Here is a 24,802-nt window from a genome sequence, read left to right as displayed (position 1 = left end):
TATAAAATCTTAAACGTTGCTTATTATTATATAATTTAGTATTTATACCTAATTATGCAACGTTATATAATAAATTATGTAACGTTGCATAGTATTATACAGGGTGTAACAAAAATAAGTGATAATACTTTAGGGTGTTTACGTGTTCCTTGTAGAGAGTTCACTGTGAAAGTAGCAGCACTGAAAGACCAAAATTTTTTTTCACTTTTGTATGGGGAAACTCGTGACGCTCGGGCCCTTGCCTAGATACAAAAGTGAAAAAAAAATCGTCTTTCAGCGCTGCTACTTTCACAGTGAACACTCTACAAGAAACACGTACACACCCTAAAGTATTATCACTTATTTTTGTTACACACTGTGTAATTTAACAAGTATGATAATATTGTTAATACATATTATAACGACTTGCACTTTTGTGAGAATACTGAGTACTTACGTTCTCCTTGACTCCTTGGTATTATAATGTGAATAAGTCATAACAGGTTCCAAGCGTGCCTTTGGAAGAAAATATTGCTTTACGACATAACAAATTACCAAATTATAAAATGAATATTAAATTGAATTGTTTAGAATAAATCTTTTATTCTTCATTTTTTCCTCTTCTACACCGTCGTCCTTATCATCCACGTTTGTTTTATACAAACAAAAAGTCAGTTGCAGAATGGCTGTCGAAAACATGAGACGTGTTTTCCTGTTATTGATGTGTTTTGTGCAAATATTCGCCCAATTTCAGCCCATTGTTATAATACAGCCTTTGAAACCCGTGGGAATAAGAATATCTGTTCATGGTATGTAGTCTTACTCAAACTCAAACTTTTCATTCAGCTGATATTTTTTTAGAAATGTTATCTGAACGTCGCGTTGTTACTACTGGTGCCTAGTGTTGGTAAAAATAGAATTAGCAATAATAATTAATTAGCAATTATCCTGCCCAGATAGGCTAAAACCTGCCCATACTTGCTATAAAAAATACTATTATTATCGTGCGATTAAAATACGATATTTATCGTGCGCAGCAATAGTTTGCGATCATGAAAAAAAAATTACGTCCACCTTGCTATTTTTATTAACCCCAGGCCACAACTTGAACCTTTATGCTGGCCTCATACACACGCTTTCCGTATTCGATTTCCGAATTCGTTTTCCGTATTCTGAATGCACGCACGTTCGTTATTTTCCGAACGGAACAAATTCCACATGTACGTTTCAAGTGGAAGCGGTGCGTTCGCGCGTGAAAAAAGACGGTTTGCGCTAGTCTCATTGAATTCGAAATCGTAATTCCACATTAGGAAATCGAATACAGAAAACCCGTTTCCTGTATTCGATTGTACGTGGCCAGCCTTAATCGTCCGCCTACTTTCAGAACTGGACCCGTATATAAAAGAGTTTTCTGTGACGATGAATATTAAAAATCCAATCGTTTCGTCAAACGCACATAAGAACCCAGAGAAGTACTATTTTGCGAGACTTGCCAACGACTCTCAGGGAAGATGGACATATGAAGCAAGTGACTTGGCGCTGCAGCGTGGTAACATCCTAGAATACACTTTTAATTACATCTATAGAAGTGAGCACATCAGTTCGGATTATATCCATAAGCTTATCGTAGAAGGTAAGCCAAAATTTTACAGGGTGTAAGTTGTAACAAACCTAAAGCATATTTTCAGTACAATCAGACAAATTGATTCCTAGGCAGATTCCTATAAGATACCTATAGTTTGGTTTTTTAACAATTTTATGATGTAACATTGAATTGACATAATAATTATGATCCGACCAAAATATGACCTTGGGTCTGTCAACTGCCTAGGAATCAATTTCCTCGATGGTACAATTTTGAAGTCAGTGTTATCTTTTAAAAGACTTTCCTGTATCATGTACCTATTTTATAATGAAACTTCTGTACTTTGAGTAAATAAATGACTTATTTATTATTATTATTTGTATTTTGTAGATCTCGTCGACCCGGGTACAGAAGCCCAGCTTCCAGCGTGCAGGTACACCCCTACAGTAGTCCGCGGCTCCAAGGTCTGTGGAGGTCAAATCATCTTCGAAGACAACTTCGACAGCCTACGAGAGGATCTATGGAAGCTGGAACAGTACATCTCGGATGATGTAAGATATTATGTTCATGAAATTTTATACATGCATCATCTCCTCGTAGAAATAAGAAGAGGGTCTGGTATTAACCATAAACTTTTGAAAATTCCATAAATATTGGAAGGATCCAGAGATCCTTACTCTAAGCGTATTTTCAGGACTTTGCATTTGTGTCGTACCAACACCCACCAAATGCCCCCACCATATCAGTGGCAGGCGGACAACTCAAGATCGAGCCGAAGCTGCAACAGACTCTACCCTCGTTCAACAGCACATCCATCACGTCAGGGACTCTGGACCTTACTGATGGGTAAGTTGACCTGAAATTGTTAGGCAGAAGTAGTTCTCTGCTGCAGTTTTCACCTCAGGCGGGTCCAGCGACCCAGCGCCAAGCGGAAAAGAAGGCACGGACGGGTTTTAGTGGGTAGAGCTGCGGTCAATTTACCACCTTGTCAACCGCAGAGGGGCGAGAGCCTCACATATCCGCGGCTGGATTTCCCCGTCCCCCGCAGAATGTGTAGGATAATTTCCCATAAAAAAGGCAGATGTAGTTCTGTCTTGTACTTCTAGATTATAGAATTTATTACAATTGGAAAAAAATATAGCATACAAGAGACTGAAGACATGTTGTAACATTTATTTATTTATTTATTTAACCCTCAGTTTACCCGGTGGATTTTTAGTACGTAATTTACCTCCTGTGGACCCAGGGACACACTCATATTGAAATATCTCTAAAACTACAATTAAACGCTTTTACAGTCTTGTAATCAGCTTTATTGTCAAAACAAGTCTTTACAATAGAATTATTACACATAATTAAAAGTCAAGTACAAGTGTCAAGAATTTAACCTCCCATTATATTATTTTAGCCTTTATCGACTTTAATAAAGCTTTTGACAGCATATATCATAAAAACATCTTTTCAGCTCTTAACAAACAGGGTATTGAACCTATTTACGTAGACTTGCTCAAAACAATTTACCGAAAAAGTACAGCCGCCATTAAATTACAATCTGCAGGCCCAAGATTTTCTATCGAGAGGGGTGTTAAACAGGGTGACCCAATTTCTCCACGCCTTTTTACGAGCGCCTTAGAGGAGGTTTTTCAGAAAGTCTCGATTGGCTGGGGAGACAAAGGTGTTGTTATCGGCAAGAAAAGGTTAACAAACCTTCGCTTCGCCGATGACATAGTTCTGTTTGCCACTTCAGCTCAAACCCTACAGTCAATGCTAGACGACCATGGCGAGCCTCGAGGCGGGACTTCAAATGAATCGAACAAAGACCAAGCTCATGTCAAATAGCACGAAACGTAGAGTCGAAGTGGATGGGGAGGAGATACACTATGTCGACGAGTACGTTTATCTAGGCCAACTAATATCTTTTTATAACAGGCAAGACAACGAAATAGACCAACGTGTTGAGAAGGCATGGAGAAGCTTTTGGTCTTGAAATGCCTAAAACGTAAACTCGTGGACATGTGTATCTTGCCTATTCTGACCTACGGTGCCCAGTCCTAGTCTTTGACAGCTTCACAGAAGTCCCGACTCGGAGTTTGCCAACGAGCTATGGAACGCAGCATTCTAGGTATAAAAAGGATTGACCGCGTCCGGAATACCACCCTGCGTTCCCAAACGAAGCTCGTTGACGTAGGCAGAAAGGCAGCTAGCCTTAAGTGGAGCTGGGCAGGGCACGTCCCCCGTATGCACCCGGACAGGTGGGCGCGTCTAGTTTCGGAGTGGCTACCGACTGGTCGGCGTAACAGAGGCCGACCCAAGAAAAGGTGGCGCGACGAACTAGATGCGTTTTTAACGTTGTTCGTGGCGGCCGAAAAGGAAGATCTTCCGACCGAGCGAGATAGCATGCTCGGTCAGGCCGAAGCCCACTGACGTCATTTCAGACGTTGTATATATCTTGCCGTTCTCCGAAACTTCGATAGCGCGATGCAGGATTGTTAGGCGAATTGTGGGTACCGCTACACGTTTGATAAAGAGTGGCCAACAACTTCACAGGATTGTGAACTTTGGAAAGAGAGAGGGGAGGCCTTTGCCCAGCAGTGGGACACTGTAGGCTGATAATAATAATAATAATAAGGGAGCGAAGCCGATACCTCCCCGTTGGTGTTCCCGGGCAACACTTGGGTGCGCCACCTCGCCTTCTGCGGGGTGAGGTACTCACGTGGCTGATCGTCGGTTCTTTCTTTTTAAAAGCTTTTATTTAACTTGCTCTGTATGTATGTAAGTATGTATGTTCGTCAAACAAAATCACAGAACTTTTCATATAAAATAACAAGTGTCAACTTTTGACTTGAAAATCACAACCTTCTTGTAACTTTACTAAATATTTAACATATTATAAACTTAAAAAAATATATTTAAAAAAACGCAAAATAACATGAATTAAATGTTTATATCTTAACAAAAAAAAAACGTGCAGGGGTCAATGATTGGTCTTTTCGACGCAGCTCGAACATATATTTTTGGTGCAGCTTATAGGCAGACTGGCTTTGAACAGCTGTGACACGGGTGTTCAGTCCTCCCACAAAGACGCCAAGGGCAAAGATGACAAACTTTCCTCTCGTTTTTGGTCATCTTTTGTGGCTTCAGAAGGCAAAAGAACTTGGATTATTTCCGATATGATGGCGAATATTACATCCTTCGTCAGAATCACTTTTATCGATATTTTGTAGCCAATTAGCAACAACTGACTTTGCATTATCGTCCAAGACATTAATTATATTGTTAGAAGCCATTTTGTACACTAAAAAGAAAAGAAAGTCATATAAAAAAATACTGCTAAAAACAAAAACAGTTACATACTTACCCCGCTGTGGTCGCTGTGGTGTGTGTGTGGTGGTTTGTACTAGCTCCAAGTGTGGACACACTTGAAGCTAGTACAAACCGATCCAAGCCGCGTGCCGACACGTTTGCTCGCCACCGCGTTTGGCGCGAAAAATAATGAAGGTACTGAGCCGCGCGACACCAACGGAATAAACCGAAAAAAGTTACACGCTCAAAATAGTGGCCAGTGTGTCCCACGGACCAAGGAGGTAAATTGAGGGTTCAATTAAGGACACCAAACAGTACATGCATTAAAACCTAGTTAAACACAATAATAGTAATTTGTACCGATGCTTGTACCTTAACAGGCGACACACCATTTTTTTAACTTATTGCAGTCTAGTAAACTAGCTAAAAGCCGAGCTTTGTGACGGCTCGTGTCGTCACACCTTGACTGACCTATGATATCACATCTACATAATATAAAAATCATTGACTGACTGAAGATAACACATCTAGGCGTAATAGTTTTGCCGTAAAGTATATATCACAAAATATACAGATTGTGTGAGATATACAGTATTCTAAGTCTCGCTTCGCTTTGGTACTACTAATATATATTCTGTGCTTCGCTCGCCCTGATTAAAGAAATACGTCACCTGATCAATATCTTGCAGCCCAGCCGTGGCCGTGGCCGTTGCCAGATCCAGTGCAATACGAGACTGAATAGAACCCAACAAAGTTGTTCAACTCGTTCCTAGAACGAATTTATCTGCATTTTATCGGTTCAGTGCTTGAAGCAAGATTGTGTAGAAAGTAACGTACACCCACCTTATATTATCGCATTTCGACTCCTTGATGACTTTAAGTTTTTTAAGAATTATTTCTGAAGTTTATGATCTTTCAGCTGCACCGCGTCATACTCCAAGTGTATAAGGGAAGCTTCCGACATCGAAATCTTGCCACCAGTAGCCAGTGGTCGGATGACAGCAAAACTGGCATTCACGTACGGCGTTGTTGAAATAAGGGCCAAGCTGCCGCAGGGGGATTGGCTATACCCAGGTACTGATCGCAAACTAAAACTATCTCGACAGCGGCCGCCCTAGGGGGTGACAAGAAGCAGAGTAATTGATATAGGTTGTATTTTTTCTTAATTTTTATAAAGAAGAACGAAGTTCCTTATCATGCGTTGCGAGGGGGGGCTAGACAGAAAAAGTTAGGACCAAAAGTTGTAACGACACTTTTTACTATAGTTGTAAGCGTACATCGTGCGCGTGTTTCTCCGTCTGTCTCTCTCTCTCTCTCTCTCTCTCTGTCATAACAAGCAACCTCGTTCCATCCGGGTGTCCCTTGTCACCTCTCAAGTTTTCTTTCAGACCTTCTCCTGCAATCGGTATACGAGAAGTACGGAGTATTGAACTACGCGTCAGGTGTGGTGAGGGTCGCCGGTGCGGTCGGCAACATGGAGCTGATGAGAGGAATAAGAAGAATGGGCAATACTGTAAGGATCTAATAGAATCTCAAACGCCAACTGCGGTGGCATAACAACCGGTTGGAAGATGTTAAAATAAACTTTATTTGTAGATACACAACTTTGGGGCTAACCATTAAATAGTCATCTTCTCATTAAAAAAAATTACAACCGGATAGGTCGTAAAATTTTTAAATTCGTGGTGAGGTTTAAGGCCGGTCGCACATTATAAGAAAAATCAAAAATCAGAAATATTCGGACACCCGCCGGACCACCACACACACACCACACAGCACACCTATAAAAAATTTCAGAGTTTAGTACAAAATGTATAGAAAGAGCGATATCCGAATTTCTGATAAGAAAAATTTCTGCCATCCGATCGATGGCATCTGAAACATGATGTTTCAGATAAACATCCGAATCGGACGCAAGACGCAAGAATTCTGATAGTATGCGGGGTCATCCATACTAATATTATAAATGCGAAAGTATCTCTGTCTGTCTGTCTGTCTCGCTTTCACGCCAAAACTACTGAACCGATTGCAATGAAATTTTGTACACAGTTATTCTAGAGTCTGAGAAAGGACATAGGCTACATTTTGATGTGGGAAAATATCTTATTTCCATGAAAATATCGATGAAAATGAATTCGCATTACGCGTCGCCAGCGCTCATCCCGGGGGTCCTGGGTTCGAGTCCCGCAGGCGGAACAAAAAGTTTTAAATGTTCCTGGGTCTTGGATGTATATTAAAATAAAATTTCAAAAATCTTAAATATATTTTATGTATAATATTATAAAAAATCCAGGAATATATCGATGCAATGTACATTTTAGTTCTAATACGATTCAACAGATGGCGTTTTATTTTTTACTTCATTGTAACATAGAACTAATCATACTTATTAGTTATTATGTTTTTGTTTATAGTTTTTAATACGTTAGAATATTATGTTTAATAATATTATCACTTGGTATAATAATAATCAATCTATCTTATCTTATAGAACTCCTACTGCATTTCTAACATATGTGACAAGTTGACGACAGAAGGCGCTCTAAAATAAAGGAGTTCAAGTGTACCGTATTGGCCTATATTCCATCCAGAAAATATATCAATGCAATCAACATTTTAATTCTAATATATGAAAACAGATGGCGTTTTATTTTTTACTTAAATATATTTTATGTATAATATTATAAAAAATCCAGAAATATATCGATGCAATGAACATTTTAGTTCTAATGCGATTCAACAGATGGCGTTTTATTTTTTACTTCATTGTAACATAGAACTAATCATACTTATTAGTTACTAGCTGTTGCCCGCGACTTCGTCCGCGTGGACTTCAGTTTATAAAGCGCGATGTCAACAAAATTGGTGTCAAAAGCTTTTATAAAAAAACCCTGGTACCCCTTAAATCAATACAGCTGTCCAGTGTGCACACAATAAGTATTTCATTTTTTATATTAAACTTTATATTTTATGCCAAATTTTAAAGCTTATTTAGGCCCCAATTACACAACTTTACCCATAAACTATTTATCATTGATAGGTTTAAGGTTACGTCACTGCACAGATAAAGTACTGAGTTATTTAATACCGTAGAATAGATATAACAATCGAAAAAAATTACGAAACTTAAATGTAAGATGATACCACCTCTTATAGAAAGACTTTTGAGCAAGCGTCAGCGCGATGTAGAAGACGCACGGCGCCATCTATTGTGAATTTTTGGAACTAACTTAATTTGAACAAATTTACGCATTTTCACCCCCTGACAACCCTTTTTTCCAGTAAAAAAGTAGCCTATGTCCTTTCTCAGGCTTTAGACTATCTGTAAACAAAATTTCATTACAATCGGTTCGGTAGTTTTGGCGTTTGGCGTGAAAGCGAGACTGACAGACAGACAGACAGACAGAGATACTTTCGCATTTTTAATATTAGTATAGATTATGTGCACACTGCACAGCTGTTTTTGGGTATTTTGATTAATTAAGGGCCGCGCTACACCGGAATGGCAGCGGCGAGGCGAGCACTTTCAGCGGTGCCATTCCGGTGTAGCGCGGCCCTAAGAGGGGTACCACTTACCAGGGTTTTAAAAAGTTTTTAAATTTGACACAAATTTTGTTGACACCGCGCGCTATAAACTAAAGTCCACGCGGACGAAGTCGCGGGCATCAGCTAGTAAAACATAATATGAACATAGAACAGAGTGCGTTCCGGCAGGCGTCCGAATTTTTCTGATCAGAAATTCTTAAAATGTGCGGCCCGGGTAAGGTGTAATTTTTGTCAAATCCCTCCGCCTCCCTCTTCAAGCCTTGCGTGATTACTGGACATGCCCTTTGTGGAATTATTAACTACTCTAGTTTTTTAAAAAGATCTTCCATATTTCTTTGCAGCTTTTGTACGGAGGGCCCATGCTACATAACGCGTGTCGTAAATTTTTATTGGATCACAAATATGGAGAGGAACCTTGGGGAAATGATTTCCATGTCTACTCGATTCGTTGGGCACCAGGTAATGACGATATTTTTAATTTTGATTTTAAGATTACTTAGATACTTGTTAAGTACTGAACCACTAGATTCTATGGTCTAAATATAACATAACATATTGTGACCCAAGACCCAGCTGTAGCCAGACATTCGTCATAATAAAGCTTATATTACGTTAGCGAACGTAAGGTAGACACGTGTACGTGTAGACCCTCACCTCACGGTCCACGACCCAAACTCCATAGTCGCTTGTTGTTCTTACTCCTATAATATACTTAATAGGGACAGTAATACTTTCAGCTTTTATAAAATGACGAAGCTGGCTGCCGCTGGCGATATTACTCTTGTAATTTAGCACCTTATATTTTTAATTAAAACCTCGTCTTGATGATCTTGTGTAGTAGAAAGCTGAAAATCTTCACACTCGATTGGAAGAGTCCAGAGGTTGGACGCGAATAATTTTAAAATGTTGCTAGATCTATTACGAAAGTGTGTCTGTGTGTGTGCTATGCAAAAGTATGTCTGTCTGTCAGTCTGTAACAGCGATGCCAGATTTTTTTTTTGTGCTAAGTCGGGACTTTGGAACTTTTTGAGTGAAAAAGCGGGATTCTTCAGTCAAAAGTTTTTGAAATTTTATCTTTTTATTTGATTTAAAATAACGTTTACGTGACAATAGATAGCAGAAGTAGCCAAAGAAAATCCACCCCTCTACCTCCCACACTCTTATCTTCATTATACGCACCTTTCTTTCTCAGCACGCTGCACGTACGTTCGGGATTTCCCCGAAAAGCGGGAATGAGCCCCGCGCGGGACATTTAATTTTGATGGAAAAATCGGGACCTCCCGCCAAATTCGGGACGTCTGGCAACGCTGGTCTGTAACCTCTTCACGCCCAATCCGCTGACAGTTCAGCGGATTGGGCTGATTTTGCTAAAAGGTATGGAGCTTTGAGACCCGCGATAGGATACTTTTAGTATCGGAACGGTATGGTTCCCGCGCGATTTTGGCGCAACGGAGTGGTGGGTGTCATCTAGTTCAATATGTTTGGTTTCAGATAGTATCGAGTTGTACGTGGACGGTACCATATGGGGCAGAGCCACCCCCGGCACGATCGGTTTCGCGGAGCTGTTTCCTAAGCACTGCCATCTGCCACCCAACATGTCCGCCACTGGAGCCAGGATAGCGCCTTTCGATGAATTAGTAATAAACCTTTTAGTTACAATATCACAGTTTAGACACACTGGTGACCCGTTTGCACCCTTATTTCTTAAAAAAAAAAGAAAAAAAGATTAAGAACATTGCAAGAAGGATAGTTTCGGACTAAACGTAAAATTAAAAGAAAATAAACTTCCTGCTAATAGAGATAAATATTATTATAAGATTATTTCCTATTCTTACTTATATGTATACTAGAGAGTATCGGTGCGTAGCTCATGTATGATGTACCTTATATGACTGACACAGCAGTCAAGCTAAAATTGTAAAATAGAAAATACAAATAGTTTTCTGTCCATAAAAATGTTTACAAAAATAGTCGCAAATTACGGGTTACTGGGCAAGGCGCGTCCTAAGGAGAAGTTTATAAGAATGCAAGTGTAAGTACCTATTATGGCTGAATATTATGTAAAAATTGCAGTTCACCATAACCCTGGGCATTGCTGCGGGTGGTAACCTGGAGTTCGATGACAACACCAGTAACGGTGACGAAGGAAAACCCTGGAGGAACTCGGAGAGGAAGGCCAGCCTGTACTTCTGGCAGGACGTGCTGAGCTGGTGGCCGCGCTGGACCCAGCCCGCCATGGTGGTGGATTATGTCAAAGTGTATGCCCTGTGAGGCTGTGAACAGTGCCGGTGTTAGCACTACCAGCGCCCTGGGCGAGTATTCTTCGGCGCCCGGTAGAGCCGGTAGTGCTAAAAAAGGGGCACCTTTTTAGCACTATGTATTTATGTTTACCGGAGGCCCAATCCTCTACTCTTTTCCCTTCCCTACCCTCCCCTATTACCTCTTAAAAGGCCGGCAACGCACCCGCAGCTCTTCTGATGCTGCAAGTGTCCATGGGCGACGGAAGTTGCTTTCCATCAGGTGACCCGTTTGCTCGTTTGCGTTTTATTTCATAAAAAAAAACTTTTTTATCTGCCGCTCTGCCCCTTAATTTTTATCCGGTGCCCTGGGGTGGTCTACTGTTGGTGGTGTTCCCCCCGCCCTAACGCTACTTCCTGTGAACAACCAACTGTCTCCCTTTTGCATGTGAAAAATAAAAAGTTACAAACGTTTTTGTTTAGTTTTAGTTTTTGCAGTAAAAGAATTTAATAATAATATAGAAAACCCTTTTTTAGTATACGTACTCTTTAAAAATACAATACACAATTATTATTATGTGTAGGCCATACACGTATATAGTAATTATAGTAAGTACATATCTGTAGAAAAAGACGAAATCAATATTTACAGCCATTTCCTAGCCCATCAATAAAGTGTTTACTAAAAAGAAGGACTGAAAATATTATCACCTTGATGTATAAATAGTTAAATACCTACCTGACTGGACTAACACTTTATCTAATTCTACTTGTTACATTTGAGTATAATAACTAAATAAAAGCTATCACTGCATCTATGCAGTGCATAAGTAACTGAAACTTACGTTTACGTTAATTAAAAACTACGGAACCTTCAAAACACTCTTGATTTACGAACACGTTATCGAAAGCGCTATCTATAAATGCTAAACAACTTTATAAACAAAAGACGAAAAAAAATAAGTAAAAAAAATAACCTCCTCCTTTTTGGAAGTCGGTTAAAAATACCAAGCGATGGCGACGGCGTTAAAAATATGATATAATGATTCATGTCTTATCAAAACATGTTTTTCAAGGTCTTGCAAGGAATAAGGATGTCTAGACTCTAGGCCGCATACTTAGTGCTTATTGTTCGCCGTTTAAAATTTCTTTATAATATTATGCTTACGGTATAGAGTTATGGTTGAGGTTATATTTTGTGTGATATAATACAGTAAGTATTGGCAACTTGTGAACTCAGCAAAAGTTCTATCTATAAACTAAAAATTTTCCTTTTATTGTACTTTAACAGGAAAATGTCCATTGTCCAAGCCTACATTAGATTAGAGAGCGTTGGTCGTCGCTCTATGGATAATAGAACAATAATATATTTTGTTATCATTCTGCAATAACATTTAAAACGAAGATGATTGTCACCAAAACCGGTCTAGTTTGGCTTGTTTTCTGTTTGTGTCGAGCTGTTGGTGGTGAGTCTGAAGAATGGCCAGTTGTTATTCAGGCCTTAAAACCCACAGGGATTCGGATGTTATTTCCAGGTATGATATATAAAATAATAGATAGCTTTACAAACCTCACCGTTTGCTTTTTAAAGAGCGCTTATTTGAGACCGGCTACCCTATCACGTAAAAATAGCGATCAATAATCCACTAGCAATAATCGCGCGAGCGATTTCTGGGTTTCATGAATGTCACAAACAATGGTGTCATGACTCATGTATAGTGATCGATTGCAATCGTATTGTTTTGGCTGATACGTGATACGAAATTGCGATTTTGGACCAATCATCGCGCAATAATGGCATTGTCCAAAAAAATCACATGTACTTTTTTTTTCGATGAAATAGGGTATTTTAAGAATATAAATTAAATATTTTTGAAATTCATTGGCTAGTTTTTTTTAAATAAATTTTTAAAGTTTTCTGATCTATGACGTCATCATCGGCGGCCAATTGACCTGCTCAGCATTGAATACATACATACAAATTAAAAAAGAGCATTGTCAAATATCAACAAGGTGTTAAAATATTACATACCTAAGAAATGCTGACCTCCAAACCCTACGTCTTTATATTTGTTTTTGATTTGTTTAGTAAAATTTCTTTTCAATCGTATTTATAATGGCTGGTTCGTCAAATGCAATTTCTTTTATTTATGTGAGAGCTTTTTTTTTTATGAAATAAGGGGGCAAACGAGCAAACGGGTCACCTGATGGAAAGCAACTTCCGTCGCCCATGGACACTCGCAGCATCAGAAGAGCTGCAGGTGCGTTGCCGGCCTTTGAAGAGGGAATAGGGTAATAGGGGAGGGTAGGGATGGGAAGGGAAGGGAATAGGGGAGGGTAGGAAAGGGAATAGGGTAGGGGATTGGGCCTCCGGTAAACTCATTCACTCGGCGAAACACAGCGCAAGCGCTGTTTCACGCCGGTTTTCTGTGAGAACGTGGTATTTCTCCGGTCGAGCCGGCCCATTCGTGCCGAAGCATGGCTCTCCCAGCTGCAAGCTGATTCGAGAAACTTACCAAAAGTTCAAAACGTAATGTTGGTCGAGTAATTGCTAATTTAACGTTATGACTTCCAGTGATGACGTCATTGAAGGTCAAACTAAGGTTAAACATATTTGTTTAAAAAGTACCTAATGGGTATTTTTTTAGTTTATATTATATACAGAATAACGATCACTGACCTTATTCCTCGGAATGTTTTTGTAATGGGCACAATTAAAAAAATGGATAATCCCAGTAATTGCTATCGCATTGCACTCGCAAGATACGTGATACGGGGGCGGCCCCCGTATCACGTATCTTGTGAGCGCAATGCGATTTTTACATAAATTACTTCTTTCTATTGTTTACGACAACTTTTGTTTACATAACCTTACTAAGTTATCGTCAAAAGTCAAAACGTAAAATATATTATTTTAATTGTAATACAATTACTTTGAAAAATATCGCGGTAGGTACGATAAAGTACTTTAAAGTATGTATACCTATGTGCTTTATAATAATAGACTTTACTGTGATAGTGGCAGCACTGAAAGAGCATTATTTTTTTGGGATTTGCATGGGCAAGCGCACAACCTCATTAATTTACCCACACGAAAGTTAAAAAAGTTACTTTTTCAGCGATGCTACTTTCGCAATGAACTCTATACTTATAGGGGAATCATACACGCTCCAAAGTTGTATCTCTTTGTTTTGTTACATTCACTATATTTAATTACACGTCTTATAAGTTACACCACAGAATATAATACTCGTATTAGTTGGACCAAGTTATACTATTACTAGATTGCGCCAAAATTAGTTTATCGCGTGGGAACCGAACATTCCGGGATAAAATGTATCCTATATTCTTTCCCGGGACTAAAAGTATATCCATACCAAATTTCAGCAAAATCGGTTCTGCAGTTTCTGCAGTTGTTTGCCGTGAAGAGGTAACGGACAAACAGACAGACAGACACACTTTCGCATTTATAATATTGAGTAAGTATGGATACACTGCTTTTAACATAATTTTTCAGATATCCCTGGAGCGAACGTATACGTATTCCAAGGCAATATCAACCGATACATTAACGACTACGCCTACAGCACCGGTGAGATCAGCGCCAATATAGTCGTGACAGATGACAGGGTGTACGAAAACCTGGAGGTTGCGCTGAAACCAGGGGACGTGGTGTACTACTACTACTACTATATCAAGGACCTAGATGGGGTATTCCATAAGGTGGAGGACCAGAGCTTTACAGTTAAAGGTGGTTAGAGTTTGAAGTTGCTTAGATCTTGAAAAAATTTCCAAACAAAAAGTTATGCATACTGTCTATCTCTATAAGTACAGATGTAGTTTTGTTTTGACCTTGTATTTCATCATTTTCAAAAGCACCATAAAGGTGATCGCATACCTATTTGTCAGCACACACGCGCCGTACGCGCCACATTTTAGAATTCGTTGTATAAAATGATGTGAAACCTCGCACATAGGTATATTAACTTTATGGTCCGGACCGTCGTACGGCGCGTACGTCGTCGTGCGATCAAAATGATGCGAATAATATTTCCTAAAACTAAAACAGTCAAATCAAAATTTCCAGAGCTAGTCGATCCAGACACGGACATTGAACAGATGACGGAGACCTGCCTGGGCTCGCCTACGCAGGTGCCCGACGCCAAGGTCTGCAGCAACCGCATCATCTTCGAAGACAACTTCGACCAGCTACGGCAAGATGCGTGGACATTGGAGCAGTATATCCCAGCTGAACCTGTAAGCTCTTGCGCAGAGCATATTTGATCTTGCAATTTTATTCCATCAATTCGGCTTTGATTCAGTTCAGACCTTGTCACACAAGACTGTTCGGTGTGCAATGTGCATCCGTTGTCTGATTGCCATAACACAAGTTTAACTTAGCATGGGATTAGACGACATTTTGTGATGTTCTGTGTTATTGTATGAGTATAATACAGAAAGACATAATTTAAAACAGCAATACACTCTTAATTTTGGTTTAAAAGTAAGCAAATTAGGTATGCTTGTAATCAAATGGTGATCGTTTCAAGAATTTGGATTTTCTGATATCAAAATAATATACCTACCTATTATTAGAGTTCATTGCTTAATTTTTTAACGGACATACAGCTAAAATTATAATTTATAAGCTTACCCTAGGCATTATGCCACAAGTCACAACTTCATAAAGACCTTTCATAGAATATTCAATCGAATACCTTTTTAGGACTACACATTTGTGTCTTACCAACACGACCCAAGAGTTCGCACCATCACAAGTTCCAACGGTATGTTGACAATCCATCCTCTACTACTGGGGGCTATACCACGCTACAACTCCGTGGACAGCGTCTATACAGCCTACCTCAACCTGACCGACGGGTAAGACGCTTCCGTAAAGCTTGTTATATTGAAAATTGCTCATAAAATATTTACATTGTTTCGATCCATGTAAATGAACAGAATCTGGTTTGTAATGGGGATTTATTATAGGTACTTGCTTTCTAAAAAACTAGAAAGTTCATACCATGTTTGTCATGAATGGAATGTTAGTCCTGTGTTAAACTATCATGCTTTCTTTTTGATTTGAATTTTGAATGATATTAAATTTAGCATTAGCTCATACTGGCGCAAGTGGACCTAAATATAGGTATATTTATTTCCAGATGCACCTCAAATTTAAAAGCCGAATGCGAGATGCAGCCGTCCGGTGCTAGCATTCTTCCTCCGTTGGTCAGCGGCAGAATGACTAGCAAGTTTGCCTTCAAGTACGGAACTGTCAAGATAAGAGCCAAACTGCCGAAGGGGGATTGGTTGTATCCAGGTTAGCCGGTATTTTTACGTGTTATTGGTTGTAAAAGACCAGATGAACTGAATAGGTTAACCCAAGACCTCTAAGCTTCAAGTATCCACTCTGTTGAAATTTGTTTAAAGTTTCAATTGGTAGGAAAATAAACACTTGAACAGTGTTTTATTTCTGCATACATAATATAATTAAATATAGTAGGTAAATACTTTTAGAAAATCTACGTGACCTGTCACACCCGTAAGAAACTCTCATTCGGCATTAGTAACATAAATGTAACTCCTTTTACTTGTTGCTCAAATATTTGAGAGACTCCGCTTTGAGCGAGGGTTCCATAGCAAAGTAACGTTAAATATGATTAATTATTAAATTAGCAGCCTACAGTATCCCATTTCTGGGGAAAGTAATAAGATTATCGACGTATTCACATGTAGATTTTCGAGAGACCCTTCTATTGTGATAAATCGGTCATTTTTTCAGATATCCTACTCCAATCAATACACGTAAAGCACGACGCGAGTTATTTTGACACTGGAGTTGTGAGGATAGCGGGGGCGCGGGGCAACTCAGTGTTGAAGGGGGAAGACGTGGAATATGGAAATAAGGTACCTGTGATGACCAGACAATCTGGTGACTGTAGTCGTGTAGTCGAAACAAAACATTGCTTAATATACCATGGTATTGAACTACGATGTTTTTACTCCTACTCTACTCTTGTCCTGGGCAGGCTTTTTTGTTATTAACCATTAACCCTAAGTCCCCCAACTAACGTAACCTATTTAAGTCTTAGGTAGGTACTGGTTAATATTTCCAGGTGTTGTACGGAGGCATAATGCTAGATAGAGCCTGTCGCGGTCACCTGATGAACCGAACGCTGTCGAACAAGGCTTGGGGGGACGACTTCCACGTCTACTCCATCAGATGGGCACCGGGTAATTTCTTTAATACCAATTATAAATTAAGTTGCTAATTTCCCTTCAATCTCTTTTGTCTTGCTATTCCACTAGCACACGCACGAGAACGAGCCTGTTTTGTAAAGTTTTATTTAGCGTCTACTTAATTACGAAATCTGGTTGCAAGGAGTTGCCAAATCCTTTAAAGTTCTATTATCTTTTTTGTGCAACATTTATGTAGCTCTTTGTTTGATCTAGTCTGTTTCCCATCAAGCTACAAAAATGGCATTGTAATGCACGCTGCATCCCACTAATGCATTATTAATTTTAACATGCGTATGGACATATTTTACACTATACGGAAAGAACCTGCATTAATGTTGCACTGTATTTTGCAGAGAGCATAACGTTTTTCGTGGACGGTGAGGAGTGGCACCGAGTGCAGCCCACGAGCGGCACGGCCAATCTCAGAGAGGCATTCCTGAGCGTGTGCCAACTGCCCACAAATGGCACATCCAAAATGGCGCCCTTCGATGATTACGTAGGTATTTGATACTAGGTGATTTCCGCACTACAATCGAACCTGTACCAAAGTCAAAGGCTGCCGCCTTTAAATTCTCGAAATATAACTATTAACTAGGTAGGCAAAAAAACTACCTTTCTTAGATTTTGAATAAGACTTATTTCCTAAAAAACTAACTTTTTTCAGTTCAGGTTAACCCTAGGCGTGGCAGCAGGGGGAGTCTTAGAGTTTGAAGACAATCTAGTCTCCAAGGACGGAGTTAAGAAACCCTGGAAGAATGCCGGTCGGAAGGCACTCTTCCACTTCTGGCAGAGCCAGCAAAGTTGGTGGCCGAGTTGGTTGCAGGAGAAAGCCATGGTCGTGGACTACGTGAGAATCAGAGCATTGTGAACCTAAAAGTGATCGCATATTTATCAGCAAACACATGCCGTACGCGCCGCATTTTATAATTCGTTGTATAAAATGATGTGAAACCTCGCACATTCGTCCGCAGCGTACGTACGCACCGCATTTCGTGTGATATGCGGTGCGTTCGGCGCGTACGGTGCTGGCAGAATATGTGCGATCAGCTAAAGTAGGTAGGTACTAAAATCCACTAGCCAGTAGCCACACATCACGACGCGACGGGCGCAGGGAAGCCGCATTTTCCGCATACCCTATGACACATCGCGTTCTCGGTCACTAAACTAACATGGGATGCGATCTACCCCGCTGCGCCTCCTCGTTATGTAGTGGTATCTTAAAACAGACCATACCTACCAAATCTCAATTTTGGGGATCATAGAAAATGTCACGTAATTTTGTATATTTAGCAAAAAATTCTCATTGCAAGGTAAGAACAATACTCAGACTGATTCTATCTAATAAACCTTACCTATATTTTACAGTAATATAATTACTAGTTTAAGTGATATCTAAGAAGATTGTATATTTTAAATAAACATACTTAATATTATACTCGATTTTTTTTTTTCAAAATATTACCTGCCGTCAGCATTAGGTAGGTACATAAGTACATAATATTGTATTGGTTAAAAATGATAACAACTTATGCCTAAGCGTGCAGTCACACAGTCGAAATATATTTCTGAACATAATTTTGCGTACCTAATTTACATTGAGGGTTTCGAAAAATGAAAAGTTAAGGAATGGACGATTGAATTATACTTTTATTGTGTGATTCAAGATACATTTAAACGCGTATTAGCTACAGAAAACCACAAGAATGTCAACAGAAAACTCTTTGAGGCACGCTTCTTTCTTCTAATCCTTCATTCTTCTTTTTTGTTCTTAACCATTATTTTAGGGGCTTGCTACACACACCGAGTATAGAGTAGGGAGACTGCTCTCAGCCAATCAAAATTTCTGTTTGCACTGTCTCGCCTACTCTGTACTCGGTAGGTGTAATCAAGGCCTTAGTACAAAAAGTGGTACTTTACTAAATTACTTGTGCAGCATCCTATACCTATCATTTTTGCTGCTGCTTAAGGGGGCGACTAACCCTAAAGTGCCGATTTTAAAATTCATTTTTAATTTTTTATACTTGAAAATAAGCCCCGAATTGTTTCATTTTCTAAAATTAGATACTACATTATATTTCCGAGAATTCGATCTGAGCAAAAACACGATATCTTAAAATTTTCTCGATAGTAAAAAATCACAAAGATGCATCTAATTTTCACGAATTTTTCATTTATTGCCTTAGCCGTGCATTGAACTAAGTTAATATCTTAACACATTGTATAAAATTCTATCATTGAGAGATCGACCTAGCGGATTTTTAAAATGTTGTATATTTATCGAGTTATTGAGAAAAAACTAATTTGGCGATGAATCCGCGTCGTCCTTTGTCACCTAGCATATAAAAGACGGGCGTGAGTGTGAAGAGAGAAGGACGATGTTTGATTTTTTGGGTTAGTCGCCCTCTTAAATAAACTCTACAATTCAAGGTGTATCAAAATTAAGTGATACTACTGGGTGTGGGTATGTCTCTTGTATAGAATTTACTGTTAAAGTAGCAGCGCTGAAAGACTAACTTTTTTACGCATTGTATGGGAAATGACGTTGAAGATGCGTTGAAGTATTTTATAGTGAAATAATGAAGTCAAGAGCGACTCTTTGAGTGCTGCTTCGTTTACAGGGAGATAGAGATAAGAGACACATAAACACCCTTAATTAGGCTTGATACAGCTTGTATAAAGTAAACATAGTACCTGTCATTAAAACGCACAACAAGTCGGGAACAAGAGAGAAAAACTGTTTGCCTTTTTCTGGAGTACTCTGACCTATTTGTTTATATGTTATTTAAAAGGCCTTTATAAAAATTACATGTCAGTCCTATCGATTTTTTTAAAAAGCTGTGCATTTCAATAGCCGGTAACTATACTGTTTATAAACTTGCTAAAACTTGGTCTTACAGCATAATATAAAGGTAACCGTTGAAATATTATTATTACGTTTTAAATACAAGGTAATATGGAACTAATACTTGCCATTTATAGGTTAAATATTACTTTAGTCTTAGGCCCACTTGCGCTTATATGGGCTATCCTAGGGCTATCACTAAATGTTTGTCAAAATATTAAACCTGCTACTTCAAATTTACGAAGAATGTGAAAGGTACAATATTTTCATAAACCACATTTAAAGGGGTATAAAGATTTTTGTATGGAGCCCGGCCGACCGCTAAATGTGTTTTTTCGTGTTCACGAATATTTGTTTCAAAAATGGATAGCTAACATCAATACAAACAAAAATATTCTTGGACAAAACCGCGTAAGGTGTCACATTTCGAAGATTTGAGCTACCAAAGTTGCAATATCTTAAATTGGTAAAACTTTAGCAGCTCATATCTTCGAAATGTGACTCTTTACGTGGTTTTGTCTAAGATAATTTTTTGTTTTTATTGATTGAAAACCGGCGTGAAACAGCGCTTGCGTTGTATTTCGCCGAGTGAGTGAGTTTACCGGAGGCCCAATCCCCTAACCCCTACCCTATTCCCTTCCCTACCCTCAACTATTCCCTTCCCTTCCCTTCCCTACCCACCCCTATTACCCTATTCCCTCTTAAAAGGCCGGCAACGCACTTGCAGCTCTTCTGATGCTGCGAGTGTCCATGGGCGACGGAAGTTGCTTTCCATCAGGTGACCCGTTTGCTCGTTTGCCCCCTTATTTCATAAAAAAAACACACATTTAGCGAAACTAGGTCAGCCAAAAAAAATTTACAAGAATGTTTGCAGTCAGCTTTTAGAATTAGAATGGCAACATGGAATCTGGGAAGCCTTACAGGGCGTAGCCATGAACTAGCAGAAATCCTTAAACGGAGAAACATTAATATATGCTGCATTCAGGAGACGCGCTGGAAGGGCTCGAAATCCAGGGACATAGGACAAGGGTATCAACTGGTCTACTATGGTACAAACAACAAACAAAATGGCGTCGGAGTTATACTTGATAATTACTTTAAGAACAGGATAGTCCACGTAGAAAGGAAAACAGACCGTATCTTAGGTGTGAAACTTGCGCTTGACAGACAACTTATCATGAATATAATTTGTGCATACGCACCCCAAGTAGGCTGCACAGAAGCCGAAAAGGAATCTTTCTGGGAGGATTGAGATGAACTTGTGATAAAAGAACCATCACAAGAAACTAAATTTATTCTAGGTGACCTAAATGGACATGTGGGCAAATCCAGTAAGGCCTACAATCGTATCCACGGTGGCCACGGATACGGCGATGAAAATAAAGAAGGCAAATACATCCTAGAATTTTGCTCCCGACATAATCTCAACCTCATAAATACTTACTTCCAAAAGAAATCCGAACATCTTATTACCTACAAAAGTGGAGGAAAATCATCACAAATTGATTTTATAGTGGCCGATGACAATTTAAGAAGCAGGTTTAAAGACTGCAAAGTTATTCCAGGAGAATCTTTACTGCTCAACACAGAATTTTGGTTGGTGTCTACAGCTTGCCAAAGCCCACAAAGAAAACTGTCGATAGAACACCTAAAATTAAGTGGAAGGAACTAAGTGGACCTAAAGGACAATCATTACTTGAAGACCTTAGGATATATCTGGAAAGAGATATTACAACACCTTACAAGACGGCCCACGAGATGTGGATAAATTTTGAAAAAGAATGCAGAATCAACGCTGTTGACAAATTGGGTGTTTCTAGAGGAGGAATAAGTACAGGAAAGGACCCATTCTGGTGGAATAATGAGGTTAAATGTGCCCTCATAAATAAAAAGCCAGCCTTTAAAAAGTGGCAAACAACAGGGTTGGATTCAGATCATACTATCTACAGATCTGAAAAAGCGGCAGCGAAAAGAGCGGTAGCACGAGCAAGAGCCGAAGCAAGAGAAGACCTTTACAATAAAATTGAAAATGCAGTTTATGATGCAGAGATTTTTAAACTAGCTAAAAATAAATATAGATCATCTCAGGATATTAAAAGAAATAAATATATAAAAAGTAAAACACAAGAACTTCTAACAAATGATAATGATATCAATATGCGATGGCACGAATACTACCAAGATTTAATGAATACGGAGTTCTTTAGTACAGATAAGGAACCACTTCCACCTATCGCTGGCCCAGTGAATAAAATAGAGCATGAAGAAGTTAAGACAGCAATTAGCAAAATGAAGAATAAAATAGCAGTGGGCCCAGATGAAATTCCGGCAGAGATCTGGAAAAGCTTTGGCCAAATTGGCGTAACTTGGTTGACAAAACTTTTCAACATCATCGTTGAAACCAAACAAATGCCTGAATCGTGGCGCCTAAGTTATCTTATCCCATTTTATAAAAACAAAGGCGATGTCACGCAATGTGGAAATTATAGAGGAATAAAACTTACATCACATATATTTAAAATATGGGAACATGTCATAAAGATACGGATCCAAAAAATGACATCAGTCTCCGAAAACCAATTTGGATTTACACCGTCCAGGTCTACAACAGACGCAATACAGACTATTAGAATACTTACTGACAAACATCGCATTAATAAAGAGGATCTACATTTCGTGCTCATTGATCTGGAAAAAGCGTTTGACCGAGTACCAAGAAAAATACTAAGGAGATCACTGAGGGCACACAATCTGCCTGAATGGTACGTGCATATTATACAAGATATGTTCAATAATATCCGCACGCAAGTTAGGTCTCCTGCCGGTCTAAGTCCTGAATTCGAGGTCAGGGTAGGCGTACATCAGGGTTCTGCATTAAGCCCTCTACTCTTTATCTTGTGATGGATATGATAACCAAGGACATTCAGAGGCCGTTACCTTGGAATATTCTATATGCTGATGACGTAGTTTTTATAGCTAAGACCTCAGATGAACTGCAAAATTTACTGACTCTGTGGATTAATGCATTAGAAAACGCAGGGCTTAAGGTTAGCCGATCTAAAACAGAACATCTGGAATGCATTTTTAACCAGAGTCCCACCAGCACATCGACTATTTACTACCCAAATCGAACACCAGTCCCTAAAGTAACACAATTTAAATACTTAGGGTCAATTATCTCGAACAACGCAGAGATAGAGGCTGATGTATCACATAGAGTTAGTACTGCATGGCAGAAATGGAAATCGTTAACCGGTGTACTATGTGACTCAAATATGCCAATCCGTACAAAAGGGAAAGTATATAAAATGGCGGTAAGACCTGCAATGCTATATGCTTCAGAAAGTTGGACAGTCAAGGAAACACATAATTATACAAAAGCTCCACACCACAGAAATGAAAATGTTACGATGATCTGGAGGGGTAACTAAACTTGACAAAATTAGAAATGCTTCAAGGAAGCTTCAAGATAACTCCAGTGTCCGACAAACTGACCGAGAGACGCTTAAGATGGTATGGCCACATTATGCGCAGAGACGACAACTACATTGTCAAAAAGGCATTAAGTCTCCCAGAAGCTAAGAGAGCTAGAGGCAGACCACCAGCCACATGGTGGACCAGTATGACCAAAGCACTAGCTGTAAATAAATTGCCTAAATCGTCAACCCAAGATAGAATTTCTTGGCGCAAATGTACTAGGAGAGCCGACCCTACGTAAAGTGGGAATGAGCTAAGAAGAAGAAGAAGAGGAGGTCGGCCAAAATCTTCGTACCCCTTTAACATGGAATGGTGCAAGTAGATAAGATCTACTTGCACCATTCCATGTTAACAAATACTAAAGTTACTCAATAGATGCGAGTTCTATTTTAATAATATTATAACCTTTATTTTAAATGAAGTATTACTAAACAACAAATAAATATACTAATAAATACTAGATACATGTTATACTTTGCCTAATAACATAATATTTTGTGAAAGAAATTTAAAGCCATGTTTTGAGTGCAAGGAAGTATAAAGACATTTACTATACCTATGAATAATATAAAATACCATGAAACCTTTCGATCCCAATTATTATTAATAACTAGTACGATTTAATATGTAAGCCAATTTTGTTAGCAAGCTCCAGCTCTTAAGGCGAGACAGCACTACGCGACACTACGCTGCAACGGGTCGACGCGACACTTCATGGTGCCTAGCACTGACGTTGTGTCGCGTAGCTACTGTGGCTCCTATTTAATATAAATAATGTTTAAGGCTGGCCATATACACAGGTTTTCCGTATTTGATTTTAAATTCATTTTCCGTATTCGGACATTCAAATGCATAGAATCAGTAGAAAATACATTAACTGAGGCACACGTTTGCTTTTTTCCGAAGGGAACGAATTCCGCACGTGCGTTTCGAATGCAAGCGTTCGCTCGTGAAGAAAAACGAATGTTTGCGCTAGTCTCACGAAATTCGAAATCGAAATTTCTCATTAGGAAAACGTATAAGCCACTATAAGCTAAACCACGAATGTTGCGTCGCCCCATGCAATGTAGTGTCGCATAGTGCGGTCTCACCTTTACAAAATAATTAATGGTAATAGTTATTAAAATATTTGCACCACCCTTAAACTCTGTATATGCATAACTATTGAGAAATGTATAAAGTTCTTATAGATATAACCACTTTACTAATAAGAAAATCCACAGCAATGTGAATACAGACAGACTTTATATAGACAAAACATGTTGTAACTTTAGTTCTACGTAAACAATGTGGGTTATTTTATTAGTAAAGGTTTATTTATATAATATTAGGATATGAAAAAATCACAATAGAATTTTATAGATATATGTCTAGACTTGTTATAGACTATTAGGCGATTTTGTCTACAAATAACATTAATATATAATTATAATAATATTAATTACTGTTATTATATAACTGGTTAGTGGTTAAACCTATCGCTGACACTATCAAAGGGCAAAAGCTATAACCACAAAACTATTCTTTTAATTATTATATTTCAAAACTTTTGACATTTAACCCACCAAGCCCTATAAGCTCACCGGTGAG

The 24,802-nt window shown here is 38.9% G+C and overlaps 1 protein-coding gene across 1 annotated transcript; it reads left to right on the top strand.

Moving 5' to 3' along the window:
• The first annotated feature begins 659 nt into the window (after window positions 1-659).
• LOC121738350 lies at window positions 660-21,407 on the top strand. Its single transcript, XM_042130335.1, has 21 exons — window positions 660-788; window positions 1,364-1,612; window positions 1,955-2,115; window positions 2,259-2,410; window positions 5,787-5,941; window positions 6,256-6,380; window positions 8,755-8,872; window positions 9,905-10,050; window positions 10,487-10,680; window positions 11,235-11,259; window positions 12,008-12,185; window positions 14,168-14,401; window positions 14,738-14,907; window positions 15,377-15,531; window positions 15,816-15,973; window positions 16,436-16,560; window positions 16,770-16,887; window positions 17,247-17,389; window positions 17,558-17,740; window positions 20,721-20,880; window positions 21,037-21,407. The coding sequence occupies exons 1-21, from the start codon at window positions 662-664 to the stop codon at window positions 21,405-21,407; spliced, it is 3,447 nt and encodes a 1,148-aa protein (XP_041986269.1). The 5' UTR covers window positions 660-661.
• Window positions 21,408-24,802: the final 3,395 nt, after the last annotated feature.

This window comes from Aricia agestis, chromosome Z, assembly GCF_905147365.1.
Source record: "Aricia agestis chromosome Z, ilAriAges1.1, whole genome shotgun sequence".
Taxonomy (NCBI): domain Eukaryota; kingdom Metazoa; phylum Arthropoda; class Insecta; order Lepidoptera; family Lycaenidae; genus Aricia; species Aricia agestis.
This window is presented reverse-complemented; position numbering and strand designations above follow the sequence as displayed.